General features: G+C 35.7%; 3 protein-coding genes across 6 annotated transcripts; 2 read left to right on the top strand and 1 right to left on the bottom strand.

Moving 5' to 3' along the window:
* The first annotated feature begins 1,040 nt into the window (after positions 1-1,040).
* Positions 1,041-2,801, top strand: LOC131007177 (uncharacterized). 2 transcript variants are annotated; one of them, XM_057934349.1, is made up of 3 exons: positions 1,041-1,335; positions 2,186-2,260; positions 2,428-2,801. In XM_057934349.1, exons 1-3 carry the CDS (start codon positions 1,183-1,185, stop codon positions 2,587-2,589), a joined length of 390 nt encoding a protein of 129 aa, XP_057790332.1. In that variant the 5' UTR covers positions 1,041-1,182; the 3' UTR covers positions 2,590-2,801. The 2 variants fall into 2 exon arrangements, with proteins under 2 accessions (XP_057790332.1, XP_057790333.1); XM_057934350.1 differs by lacking the exon at positions 2,186-2,260 and having other exon boundaries at positions 1,086-1,335.
* A 25-nt stretch (positions 2,802-2,826) lies between these two features.
* On the top strand, positions 2,827-5,122 carry LOC131007168 (GDSL esterase/lipase LIP-4-like). Of its 2 annotated transcripts, XM_057934335.1 has the most exons (4): positions 2,827-3,248; positions 3,427-3,589; positions 4,012-4,197; positions 4,278-5,122. In XM_057934335.1, exons 1-4 carry the CDS (start codon positions 3,234-3,236, stop codon positions 4,937-4,939), a joined length of 1,026 nt encoding a protein of 341 aa, XP_057790318.1. In that variant the 5' UTR covers positions 2,827-3,233; the 3' UTR covers positions 4,940-5,122. The 2 variants fall into 2 exon arrangements, with proteins under 2 accessions (XP_057790318.1, XP_057790317.1); XM_057934334.1 differs by lacking the exon at positions 2,827-3,248 and having other exon boundaries at positions 3,272-3,589; positions 4,278-5,120.
* Positions 5,123-5,521: 399 nt separating this feature from the next.
* LOC131007172 (uncharacterized) lies at positions 5,522-8,597 on the bottom strand. Of its 2 annotated transcripts, none has more exons than XM_057934341.1 (6): positions 8,024-8,229; positions 7,143-7,210; positions 6,216-7,051; positions 6,067-6,127; positions 5,880-5,945; positions 5,522-5,723 (listed from the first exon to the last, which is right to left on the bottom strand). In XM_057934341.1, the coding sequence occupies exons 1-3, from the start codon at positions 8,115-8,117 to the stop codon at positions 6,260-6,262; spliced, it is 954 nt and encodes a 317-aa protein (XP_057790324.1). In that variant the 5' UTR covers positions 8,118-8,229; the 3' UTR covers positions 5,522-5,723; positions 5,880-5,945; positions 6,067-6,127; positions 6,216-6,259. The 2 variants fall into 2 exon arrangements, with proteins under 2 accessions (XP_057790324.1, XP_057790323.1); XM_057934340.1 differs by adding an exon at positions 8,278-8,597 and having other exon boundaries at positions 5,552-5,945; positions 8,024-8,175.
* Between the last annotated feature and the right edge of the window lie 4,893 nt (positions 8,598-13,490).

Genomic DNA, 13,490 nt, shown 5'->3' with positions numbered 1-13,490 from the left:
CTATTATGTCTCCAATTATCAAAATAGTCTTCTATTTTGCGTCAACTTTTCATATTTTTCTTTATTATTTTTCTAAAATCTACTATTTCACATTGACTTTTTATACCACATCAAATACAAGTTTACATAAAATGACATATTCCCTCTAAGTACAGATCAAAAATTTACTTTATATCCTCCAAATTCCAATCAAAATTCACTTTTGTTTGGTGGAATGATTAAGATCAATATCATTCGAAATGCATCACTAATTTAATATGATCAAACAAATGCTATTTTAATAGCATCAAAATATAACTTTTAGGATTATTTGTATTTCTTCAAGAATAACGAAAATTATATCATTTGTAATAAACAAATATAACATATTTGCATCAAACCACAAATATAAGGGGAATTTGCACAAATTTCAATAACAATCTCTGTTATGCAAAGCATATATGTTACCATGATTCCGTTTTCTGGTTATTTCCAAGCCAATTTATTGATATAAACATATTAAACAGTATAATATTCTAATACTTCAAAATTTCTTTCGTCTAGATTTAGATGATTACTAAAATTATACGGATTGAAATTCAGATGAAAAGAAAATTAGTCGTACCTCATTGGAAAGACACAATTTTTTCCTAGGGCATACCTCCAATCCTTTTACGATCGAAGGAAGATGAGAGGACTAGAACTATGGTGCTGATAACGTGTTATAAACTAGAGAGAAGCGAAAGAATATAGTAGAGAATACAAATATCGTTATTATGAAGTTCACAACACACCATATTTATAGGTGTTAAACCAAGTGTGAACGTCCGGTGTGAACGTTCACACACGTCCGGTGTGAACGTTCACACACGTCCGGTGTGAACGGAGGACAGTCAACTCCGATGGCTTGAAGATGTCAAGTGTTATTCTCCCTCTAGGTTTCTTGGTCAACACACATAAGATATATCTAGAAGATATATTTACAACAAAAAAATATTTTTTTAATAATAAATTTATCAATAAAAACAATATACCTTGAATAAATTGAACGGCGGAGTGGCCGAGATGGCTGCTATATAATGATAATCTCACTAATTTCAAGAATAAAAATATTAGTATAAGAAAAATTGTCAGCATCAACCGACAAAGAGTATATTTTCTCCAAAATTGAGTCAACCAATTGCAACAAAGCGGTGGTTGACAATGGCTGCAAATGAGGGATTGAAAGAAGGCGAAGAATTTGTGTACAGGATCAGCACTGCCGAGGAATGGGAGGAGCTGCGGCGGAGCGGCGCTACTTTCGGCGGAAATATCGATCAATCAACTGGTTGTTTCCATCTCAGCAAGCTCGATCAGGTTATCCCTACGTTTTGTCTTCTCTTTCCGCGCAGATATCTTGTCATTCTTTGGAGTTATTTTTTAAGAATTCAAGTGATTAATGCAATTTTCTGGTTGGTAACCGATTTCGATTTGGAGATTTGTTATTGTAATGATTCGTTGATAGTGTTTGTATCAGTTATTGTAGTTTGGGATTTTCTCTGCTAGCGAAGAGAACTCGTTTGAAATTATTCCAAATTTTGTTGAAACCATAAGCTTTATAATTGTGCTTCAAAGTGCCTGTCTCTTTTGTTTGTTATACTGCTGTAAATCATGTTGCTTCAAAATAATAGTACTAGTTTATTCATGTTGCAAGATAGCATTCAACTCAGCTCCTGTAATGTGAAGGAATGCACATTAACTACATTTTGGTGAAAAATATGTCAAAGCAGGACACATTTTCTGCATAAGTACAACTTCTTGCGGTTTCGTTTCATACCTTGATCATTATTGTTGATGCATAATAGTCTATCCAAATAGAATGTGGAATATGAATCACCATTATTGGGTTTTGATGGCCACTTTTAATGGTGGATTATGATTTGGGGATAAAGGAAATAGGGCTTCTTTCGAAATAGTTTACGAAGATGATGATTTTAGCAAAATAGACTAGAAATGGATGCTGCCCTATTGTAAGTTTCAAAATTGGAATCTTCCTAGCAGTTATGTGCTAGCTTTGAAATTCCATTGTACTAACATAGTATCAATTTCCATAATGTATCATCTCTGTTTCTCTCTCTCTCTCTTGGAGCGTTACAGTTTCAGAAACTCACATTATATATTCAATAATCGAAATTAACTTTGCGACTTGTAATCCTTTCAATGGCAGGTCCAATCAACTTTGCAAAACTTTTTCTTGAATGTTAAGGAGGATCTATACCTACTCAAAATAGATGCTAAAAAGGTATATTGATTATAAATTATGGATTCATAAAGCTCCGTCTGTATACTAAGTTTGTGGATGCCCTGTTAGACTTTGTTGCTTAGCTTGAAGCAAAGCTGTTTTTATATATATGTTCACATCAATTGTAGAATATCCATATGATCGCTAACAAGTATTAACCATGGCAGCTTGGAAATGGCTTGATCTACGAAGCTGTGGATGAGTCCAATATATTTCCTCATTTCTACGGTCCATCCCGAAGTTTCAGCCCACTTCCATTAGACGCCGTTGCAAAAGCAGAGAAGTTGACCCTGTCGGATGGCAGATACGAATGCAGCCTTCTGACTTAGAAACCAGTTCTATTCAGGACTCTATTGCTTATCTATGCCGTTGCTTTGTTCATATTCAATCATTCGGAAATGTTCATGATAAAAGATACCTATGTAGGGCTCAAAGATTTGTTTTAACTTGGCTTCAGCTTCAGCATGCATAATTTTTGTGCCTGTAAAAAAATATTGCCTTTGCGATTGTCAGGAAAAAAAGAGACCTGATTATGGCTCAATTTCTTCATTTATTTAAATTGGTTGTTTGGATGCAATTCATTTTTATGATAAGATGATGCATCATATGTGTTCCATATATGCCACCACTGCATTTATAGTGGAGAGCCAAATAAGTGTTCAATGCATTAATCACACAGCCTCAGTCGAATTAGTGCTTTATCTAGAATAAATCAATACTAGTTAGTCAATAATGTGAAAACACAAAGGAAATAGTCGTCTTTTTTTTAAGAAAATGAAAGAGTTTTGACTTGCTAGATTCTTCATTTAGGCCTATCTACATCCACTAATCTCAACACTAAATGAGCAAAAATGGTGGCGTATATCTGTCAACTGATCATAATAATAGCAATTAGATTAAGATTTTATATGCGTTGGGACAAAACGCATTTCTCCACCATTTAAGAGAAAATGTAATTTTCATCCCCCACATAATGACAAGCATTTTGGTAAGATAATGGTGATACTCCCATTTAACAAGATATATTCTGGTCTCTATATATATTAAGGTGCCAGTTTTTCATTTGTGAGAGTGGTAGTAAATTAAAGATGTGTTGTTATTACAAAAAAGGGTTTGTCTTAGCTTGTGTGACGTTTTCAATGCTCATGTTTGATGCTGCTTCACAGTGCAGCAGGAAAGCAGTGATGTTCAACTTCGGCGATTCAAATTCAGACACCGGCGGCCTTGCTGCTGCGATGGGCTACGAGTTCGGATATCCGGACGGCCGCGCCTTCTTCCATCGCCCCACAGGTCGACTATGTGATGGTCGCCTTATCATCGATTTCCTGTGTAAGCCATTACTAAAGATTCCTGTCTCATCAATATTTATATACTATATATCTTTTTACAAATCTGTAATAGTATTGAGTGATAGTTTTGTGTTTTAGCACAAGCCATGCATGTTGTCTTCCTTTTTTAACCCGTGAAACACAGGCTTCTGTCTTTATGTCATCAGATTCTCTTACTTTATTCAACAACTTGCATATTTTATGCTAGCTCGTGATGTATATCTTGTAAATTTTCACCATATTGTTTTAATTTCTTACATATATAGAGTGAACTACCGAATTTCAAGAAATGGGACACAAAAAGATGAGAATTAAGAAGAAATAAATCTACGATCAATATATATTTAATGTTGTTGTGCTAGTTTATAATATATATGCATGTCTCGAAACAAGTTAAAAAATAGGTAGATTCGATTCGGACAGGCGAAAATGTGAAGTCAAATTACTTGAGTCCTTATCTGGAATCAGTGGAGCCAGATTTCTCAAATGGAGCCAACTTCGCCATTGCTGGCTCAGCCACTCTCCCTAGATATGTTGCATTCAGTTTGAGCGTTCAAATTCTTGAATTCAGACGCTTCCGTAATCACTCTCTCCAACTCCAATCTAAAGGTGAAACATGCAATGATCAATTAATTAACCTCTATATAGATCCCTGATCACAACTATATATATATTGATTAATACTCTAGGTCATGTTGTGGGAGAAGACGACTTCAAGAACGGCCTCTACATGATCGACATAGGACAGAATGATCTAACGGCTGCATTCAACAACGTTCCGTACGACCAGATTCTTCAAAAGATCCCTTCTTTCATCTCAGAAATCAAGGATGCCATGTGGAGCATCTACCTCACCGGCGGGAAGAAGCTGTGGGTGCACAACACGGGGCCGTTAGGCTGCCTGCCTGAGAAACTCGGCACACTAAAGCCAACTGCATCACAAGTAGACGAGCACGGCTGCGTTGCCTCCATGAACCAAGCTGCTCAAGTGTTCAACTCACAACTGCGCGATCTCTGCCAACAACTACGCGGCCAGATGAAGGACTCCACTATCGTGTACGTGGATGTCTACTCCATCAAGTACAGCCTCATTGCAAATTCATCCTCCTACGGTTTGAAGAATCCATTGATGGCATGCTGCGGACATGGCGGGCTGCCTTACAACTTCGATCCTAAGATAAAATGTCGGGACGCAGGCTGCAATGTGTGCGAGGAAGGGACAGGGGCAGGCTATGTGAGTTGGGATGGAGTTCATTACACACAGGCTGCTAATACAATTGTTGCTTCTGCAATCTTGTCAACTAAATATTCCACGCCTACCCTTCCATTTAACTTCTTCTGCAATAATTAATTCCATACTTGGACTTATGCTCCCTTGTATTCTGTTTGGTTGTTGAAACTGGATTTCTCATATATAAGATTAAGAGATGTGCTATAGTAGTTTTTAATTTTCTGGGGCTTGTAGTGTGGATCAGCTTCACCACAGTTAAAACATTTTCTAGGCTTATATCTATATGTATACTTATCATTAAATTTCTTTTTTACCCCATTTAATTCTTGAGCACTGCTAGCTATCAATTTTTTAGTGCACTCACAATAGTGGCAAACGTTACATGATGATAAAATTTTGAATTTGTGTGTGTCTATTCGTCTTGCCTTAGCAGAAGCGGGCTGAGATGAAAGTGAAGTGGGGAATAAGCTGCCGGGAACGGCGTCTTCCAAGATCACCATTGAAATTGCCAAAGACCGACAGGCCGTAATAATCAAGAAAGCTGAGGCGGACGGCAGCACAGTGATCCCAACCAATGCGGGGAAGAGTAACATACCAGCAACAACTCCATCGTCAGATATGGCGAATTCTATCATTTACATATTTACTAAATTAAATCAACTTTCTGCAAAATCTATTAGCAATACAATTTAATCAGCAATCTACGTCACACGCACAAGCCTCATAGTTTTTCAAAAATGCAAATAATTTTGAAAAACATAATGCAATTGCTTTTTCCTTAGTTGTCATAGTGATCAAGGACCAGAACACCAAACACACTTGACTCCACAGCTGGAGAAGGTGAAGCATGCGAGTAGGACTTAAAGACTTGCTTTCCCATTTCCATTAACATCAATACTTACATCTGCAAATCAAATAGCCATATATCAAAACAGCTCCTACTTAGTTACATTACATGACAACAAACATGATACCATCAAATTCTTTCAAGAATAACAACATTTAGTCTTCAAACAGCAATTTGAAGTAACAGCGGCAAATGAGAGAATGAAAACTCTACCAGATCTTTTTCATTAGAAAGATCAGTTTCTGATGGAGGGCAGTAACTTATATTCCCAAGTGGACACTGCATGAGAAATTACAAGTATTAGATAGCCATTTAATGGTGCTTTTGATGTTACAAGACTGATGGAATGAAATTCAAAATTTAGAGGTAGGATAATAATGACAAATGACAAGAATATAACCTTATTCATTCAGTTGACCCATTCTCAAAAGTGAAAGCCACCTTCACAAATATACACTTGTCTGAGACAAACATAAAAATGTAAGTGTGAGCACAAACATAAGTTTTCATTTGTGAAAGATGCTTGTTGATACTTGAAGTTTTATGTACCTATAAACAAGAGAGTTGCACTTTACAGTTATTCATCAGCCATCTCAAACACTGTCTTCTGTAGCTGAGAATTCAGGGAACAACGACTCTCCATGATTGTGACGGTACAGAGAAAGTATGGAACGTCGATTACATGGAGTCAGCCCCCAACTAGCTGATGCAACCAAAAGACCCTTTCCAATGTTTGGTGTTTTATGCCTCTCAGAATTGGGAGATACATGTGACTTCACTACACCAGACCAGTATTCACATCCGGTGCGCTGTTTCCTGCATCTATATCGTGCTGTGGTAAAAAGAGATTCTGGATTAGAGGCCACTTCATCATAATCTGAGAAGTACTTGTTGATAATCCCTGAAACTGAGATCGTTTCACTCGTGGCCTCACCAATCACATTGGAATCCGACTTTTTACTCAAATTCATTTCAGCTCCAGTAGCAAATTCACACAACATTTCCTTTTCAACAAGACAATGCTGCATTCGCCCTCGTATTGGGTGTCTCGTTTCAGGCTTTTTCTTCACATTTTTCCTTTTCCACTTTCTACGGAAACACAAAGCTGTAGAAATCTTCAGAAATCCTCCTACCTTAATCTTTCTTTTGCATTTTGTTCTCTTCTCATAGGAAGCGCCCGCCACCTCAACTGAGTCAGTAATCACATTAGCAGCGGAATTCAGATTGCAAACTTCAGCTCCATTGTGTCTCCGTGACTCTACACGAGTAGGAACATTTGATAAAATAACGTGTGCTTGAAGAAACCAATTAACATTTGAACCCAGAAAGGCAAACTTGAGAGGCAAAGACCCCGATAAGTGATAACGTTGTAATTTTTGCGTCACCTACAAGAAGAATGATAAGATAGATCTGAATTTAATTGTTAGATCTAACAGAATGTAAAAAGAGGAAACAATGGATACAGCAAAAACATACCATCACTGCTTTGACCCTTATAGTTCCGAATTCGGGGAAACAATTGAGATGTGCCATTTCCACCTCCCCTAGGAGTAGTACAACATATCAGCATCGAGCATATAGATAGCTACTCAGCTAACTCCTCTCACGCATACATTAATATATGAAGTGCGCTCTTGTTCAATAAAGACCGAGAATGTAAGTACGCAAAATCAACATTCATCATTTTGTCATCTCAGTTCATACATGTCGAATTATAATCTTTCATTAAATTGAACTTTCTTAAAGGTAGAGCAACCTGTATGATTCAAAAAGAGAATTGTAAGCAGTTCCTGATCCACACAGAAATTCTTCTTTTGTTCAACACTTTTAACTAATAAAAAAGTAAGCAAACTTTCACATATATGTACTTGAACCTTCGAAGAAGTTAAAAAAATACCCCCTAAAAGATGTTGATCCATTATTCAAACTTGATATATGTTTCAATCAAACTTGATATATGTTTCTGGTCTATATATCATGAATCTTGAATTAATACATATATATAATTGCTCACTCTCAACACCCTTTTTGTTATACATAATACATGTACCAAATTTGTACTTGTGCATCTTTGTGTGGGTGTGGGGACACAGACTTACTTCTATGCCACAAAGGATCTAGTCAGCTACGATCATTTTCTCTCTTCTTTTTTTCAGAATCAGTAGTGTTGCATCAATATTAACATTAGATTCTCATTAATTGAGCATAATTATATTGAATAATGTATTATCCAGCAACATTCTGAGCTGACGACATCAGAAGCAGTTTCCATAGAGAAATTCCTGGAAAAGCATTTTATAACACAAAGCAGAACAAATCAATTCAGCAACAAAGAAGAAGAAGAAGAAGCAACTAACTCTTGAAGTCGTCGGCCGTGATGTCCGGAGAGGCCGGAACGGCGAGGTAGGTTCCCAGGTTTGTCTCAGTAAACACTGCTGTCGGAACACCCATTGATTCTCCAAGGTTTTACGGCAAAGAAACGATTTTTTGCTTTCTTTCTTTCTATTGCCTTTTGGGTTTTGGAAATAGAATAATAAGGCAACACGTTTTATGGTTTATTTTTATGGGTTATTTAATTTAATAAACAGAAGAAAGGTGAGCATAAACCTGCCTTCTTGATCCCTTTGGCTTCCTCACCCACTCTTCCGTGAGATTAGGTATACAGCTTGGAATTGTGAGTGCAGGTGAAGCATAACAAGCGGAGGACTTTCAGAGACAACTTCGATCACTAGAATTCAAACCGCTCATTCCATTTCCTAGGCTTGCTGTTCAAGAATGATGTTGTTGCCGCTTTCTTTCTCCTTGAGTTATTGTGTCACAAACTTCAAGTACTGGAGGTAGAGGAGGTGTGCAATCTCTCTCTCCAAACACTTTTCTAAGATAAAATTGATTATAATTTCTTGCTTCAAGCCATTCCAATGGAAGCTGAATTTGGAAATATCGCCTCATAGACAGGGGGGGCTAGGGGGGCTGAAGCCCCCTCCCAAATTTTGAGTTTTTTTATACATATATATTATAAAAGAAATTTGTTTTACAAAAGTTGACTAGCTTGTTATATTCTTCTATTTATAATCAATTTAAAGATAATTGTGTTATTTAAAAGGGTAAATATCATGAAAACCCCTGAACTATACTCATTTTATCAAAAATACCCTGAAACTTTCAAAATATTATTTAAACCCTCAAACTATCAAGTTTTTATCAAATATATCCTGCATCTATTTTCCGGTCACCAGAAATGTGATCTGGCTCGCCGAATCCCAAAATGTAATTTATATTCTATTTTTTTTAAATGACATGGCAAAAACGACTTCGTTTCGTACCATATTCTATCGTGTTTATCCATAGTTCTAGGTTATTAGCGTGAATTTCAAACACGGTAGAAGTGAATTTTAAATTTCAGAGTGGATTTTTTAGATGATATGATACGAAACGACTTCGTTTTTGCCATTGTATCTTTTAAAAAAATAGAATATAAATTACATTGTGGCATCCGGTGAGCCAAATCACATTTTTGGTGATCGAAAAATAGATGCATGATATATTTGATAAAAATCTGATAGTTTGAGAGTTTAGAGAATATTTTGAAAGTTTCGGGGTATTTTTGATAAAGCGGGTAAACTTCAGGGGTTTTCATGATATTTACCCTATTTAAAACTATATAATCTATAAAAATATTATACATTATTATCACTATTATGCTTGTCTTTTAATAGAAAATGCCTATAATGGATGGAATGCCCAAAAAAAAAATTGTTTGCTATTATTACTATGCTTATCTTTTATTATTATTGATTCTAACTTGTAATTTATTGAAAATATACTCCATAATTTATGAAAATATTGTTCGTTATTATTGTTATTATACTTGTCTATTAATAAGAATTGCATCACTGTACATAACTTTAGTTTTGACGATGAAGCGCAGTCTGTTTGTAAGACGCTTCTCCTCCAACCAATAGGTCGGGGGTTCGAGTCACCCTAGGAGCTAGAGTGTGAGTGAGTTTTTTCCTTTCTTTGATTGTAACAAATTTTTAAAAAAAATTAAAAATGCTTAAAATGTACGAAATGACAAAAAAAAAAGTTTGTAATGTATTGAAATTAATTTGTAATATATTGAAACTATATAGTATATGAAAATGTTGTTCTTTATTATTACTATTATGCTCGTCTTTTAATAAAATAATGTCTTAAATATACGGAATGTCCAAAAAAAAATTCTCGGGGGCAAACCCCCGTGTAAGTTCAGCCCACTCCCAAATTAATTCCTGGCTCCGCCCAGGGACGGAGCCAGGAATAAATTTCGGGGGGGGGCTGAAATTGTACGGGGGTTCGGGGGCGGTAGCCCCCGAGAAATTTTTTTTGGGCTTTCTGTATATTTAAGGAATTTTTTTATTAAAATACGAGCATAATACTAATAATAACGAACAATATTTTCATAGATTATATAATTTCAATATATCACAAAACTTTTTTTGGACATTCCGTATATTTAAGACATTTTTTATTAAAATGCAAGCATAATAATAATAATAACAAACAACATGTTCATGGATTATATATTTTCTATATATTATAAATTAGTTTCAATACATTATAATTTTTTTTAGCATTTCATACATATTAGGCATTTTTTATTAAAAGACAAGTATAATAGTAATAATAACAAACAATATTTCATAGATTATATAGTTTTAAATAACGGAATTATCCTTAAATTAAGTATATATATGAGAGAATATAATAACCAAATACTCTTTTATAAAACAAAATTATTTTATAATAGGTATAAACATACATCTATATATATTTTAATTTTAAAAAAAAAAAAAAAAAAAAAAACTCAAAATTTGGGAGGGGGCTCTAGCCCCCCCCTGGCTCCGTCCCTGGCTCCGCCACTGCTTGATAGAGCTGGTGTGCTACATTGTATTATATCTATATTCAATTCAACTATGTTTAAGGCCTGAGTTGGATTGTGGTGAATGTGTAGAAAAGAATGATTGTGCTTTAGAGCTTGATTAATTTAATATTTTTAACTATAAACATGCACTTCATGTTGTCTATCTAGCAGTAGCAATCACATATGAGCACTGGAAGTTTAAGTTCTCTGTGCACCATTTAGTAGTGATGGGATTTGCCGTTGATTATGGATTCCCCAGTTACTACTTACTACACTTTATCACCTTCCCTGTTTAATTCATAAACTTGTTAACTGCACTTGTGCATTCCAATTCGGAAATTATGCTAAACTAACCAGTCTTGTTTTATATCCTTAAATAGTGTGTGCTGTGAGATTGATGCGGATTGAGCTTGGTGGTGCATTTGTTGAATGAGCAGGGCAAGGGTTCAGGGGATAATGAGACGGGATTTGTTGAGAGAACTCTTGGCTTCCGTACCCGTCATCTAGAAGATATGGATCTTCGGCTGGTTTTTCCTCTCACTTGTCTCTTACGTTTGTCATTCAAATAAAATCAGGACAGGGTGGCATTGGCAATTTAAAGAATGGGTTTGTAGGTTGCAGAATTGTTGGAAAAGATACCTTTATCGTTTGATTCTTTTTCTTTGTCATGAAGAAAACACATGATAGTTTTGGTTGACACTCGTTTCATCTTTCTTATTTATGATTCTCTTATTTGGGTCTGACAGAATGTGAAGGTTGCAAAAGCTGCACTAAGAGTTGGTGCTGGTAATATGGTTAATGCGCTCTTAAGGAAGCTAGTGTTGCTTAAGGTCAGCCTTCTGCTATTCAAATTTATGTTACGGGGTTATATATGATATTTTAATTACTTTTCTTTCTTTTGAATGTCTACAGGAGAAAAGCTTGCTCCCCGAACCAAAAGTTAATGGTGATGACAGGCAGCGAGCACGTGCTTTGGCCACCATTCATTCTCATCCTGTTGTGAGTTTGTCTTTCAGCTTTAAGTTTCACAGTGATTTTGATAAACATAATTCTTGCTTGACTTAGCTTCATCTCCTGCAGCAGTAAAGACCACAACATTTTGTCTGTATACAATGCTGTACTACATTTTCTTTACTCTTTGAAAGTTTCAAAATTTTGAGTCTCTTTGAATGCAATAATTGGTGATTATGATTTAGAAACATATACATGGCAATGCTCAAGAAAAACTTATCTGGATGCCTTTGACCAATATTATGATTTTTAGTCTTACAAGTGGGTGAGTTCTTATCGAGGGTTAAAAACTCCTCTGCTATATGAAAATAAGGAATGCATGTTAAACTTTCTAGCTGATTCAAGATATGTACATTCTAAAGAATTTGGGTTCCCTTTGATATTAGTCTTACTTGTAGGATTCTCCTATACCTTGAAAACTTACTTGGACCCAACTTTCATATACATGTATTCTAGTGGATGTTCTTGATGAAGCTATCAAGTTTATGACATGGAATAACACTGATCCTGGTTTCAGCATGAGGCTTCCTTTTTACCCCTTTGAAAACCTTTTTATTTCAAAAGTGTGTCTGCTTTTACTCACCATGTCGTGTGATGAAGAATTCAGAGCAAACTCAGGTAAAGGCTTCACAAGGGCAGATCTTGTTGGAGAACTTGAAAGTACTTAAGCTTTTCTCATTGACACATAATGCTGAATAGGCATGAAAAAGAGTAGGGGGCATTTAGTATTGAGGGTTAGCTTAGATAGATAAAAATAGTATAGGCTAATCCATATGGATTGGAAATTTTGGATATACTATGATTTCTCCAGTCCCACCCCTTTCTCATCAACTTTAGGACTTGGATGATTTGGTTCGCATAAGAACAGGGATGGTAACTAATTTTGTACAACATATTCCATTTAGTATTATCCGTTACATAATGAAGAGTGATATCTAATCAATCTTCATGTCATTGTATTTGTTTAAGCTGAATGTGGCATTTACTTAATGAACGAGAAACAACTGGGAAAAATACTTGGTGGTGAAGTTAGGTAATCAAAATATTTGGTGGTGATAATCTATTAATGCAATCAACTGGGAAAAATAACTAATATCAATCCGTATTGTTAGGTCTTTAATCTTAATTTCAACCGTTTCCAAGCGAGATGATTTTTCAACAAATTTGACTTAATGAACGAGAAACAAGTTCACATCACCTCCATAATTTCTACTTTCTTGCGCAAATTCTCAAGCTGCAAGCGAGATTCTGAGCCTTCATGAGTTTGTGTTTGTGTAGAACTAGTACCCTCACAACCTGGATCCTCTATCTGTGAGCTTGTGTAGAACTGGAGCCCTCACAATTTTGGGCCGGCCCTCGTATTGGGTGTCTCGTTTCAGGCTTTTTCTTCACATTTTTCCTTTTCCACTTTCTACGGAAACACAAAGCTGTAGAAATCTTCAGAAATCCTCCTACCTTAATCTTTCTTTTGCATTTTGTTCTCTTCTCATAGGAAGCGCCCGCCACCTCAACTGAGTCAGTAATCACATTAGCAGCGGAATTCAGATTGCAAACTTCAGCTCCATTGTGTCTCCGTGACTCTACACGAGTAGGAACATTTGATAAAATAACGTGTGCTTGAAGAAACCAATTAACATTTGAGCCCAGAACGGCAAACTTGAGAGGCAAAGACCCCGATAAGTGATAACGTTGTAATTTTTGCGCCACCTACAAGAAGAATGATAAGATAGATCTGAATTTAATTGTTAGATCTAACAGAATGTAAAAAGAGGAAACAATGGATACAGCAATTTGTGTACATGGTTAGTTACAGCAAAAACATACCATCAGTGCTTTGACCCTTATAGTTCAGAATTCGAGGAAACAATTGAGATGTGCTTTGTCCATGTCATGGCTATATTCGGCACTAAGTA

Source organism: Salvia miltiorrhiza, chromosome 1 (assembly GCF_028751815.1).
Source record: "Salvia miltiorrhiza cultivar Shanhuang (shh) chromosome 1, IMPLAD_Smil_shh, whole genome shotgun sequence".
Lineage (NCBI taxonomy): Eukaryota > Viridiplantae > Streptophyta > Magnoliopsida > Lamiales > Lamiaceae > Salvia > Salvia miltiorrhiza.
This window is presented reverse-complemented; position numbering and strand designations above follow the sequence as displayed.

Excerpts from the sequence above, each read along its gene's own strand:
- LOC131007172 (XM_057934340.1), bottom strand. The coding sequence starts at position 8,117 with ATGGGTGTTCCGACAGCAGTGTTTACTGAGACAAACCTGGGAACCTAC. Across the intron at positions 7,211-8,023 it reads CACGGCCGACGACTTCAAGA|GGGAGGTGGAAATGGCACAT; the intron begins GTTAGTTGCTTC and ends TACTACTCCTAG. Across the intron at positions 7,052-7,142 it reads TAAGGGTCAAAGCAGTGATG|GTGACGCAAAAATTACAACG; the intron begins GTATGTTTTTGC and ends TTCTTCTTGTAG.
- LOC131007177 (XM_057934349.1), top strand. The coding sequence starts at position 1,183 with ATGGCTGCAAATGAGGGATTGAAAGAAGGCGAAGAATTTGTGTACAGG. Across the intron at positions 1,336-2,185 it reads ATCTCAGCAAGCTCGATCAG|GTCCAATCAACTTTGCAAAA; the intron begins GTTATCCCTACG and ends TTTCAATGGCAG. Across the intron at positions 2,261-2,427 it reads TCAAAATAGATGCTAAAAAG|CTTGGAAATGGCTTGATCTA; the intron begins GTATATTGATTA and ends TAACCATGGCAG.
- LOC131007168 (XM_057934334.1), top strand. The coding sequence starts at position 3,349 with ATGTGTTGTTATTACAAAAAAGGGTTTGTCTTAGCTTGTGTGACGTTT. Across the intron at positions 3,590-4,011 it reads CCTTATCATCGATTTCCTGT|GCGAAAATGTGAAGTCAAAT; the intron begins GTAAGCCATTAC and ends CGATTCGGACAG. Across the intron at positions 4,198-4,277 it reads TCTCCAACTCCAATCTAAAG|GTCATGTTGTGGGAGAAGAC; the intron begins GTGAAACATGCA and ends TTAATACTCTAG.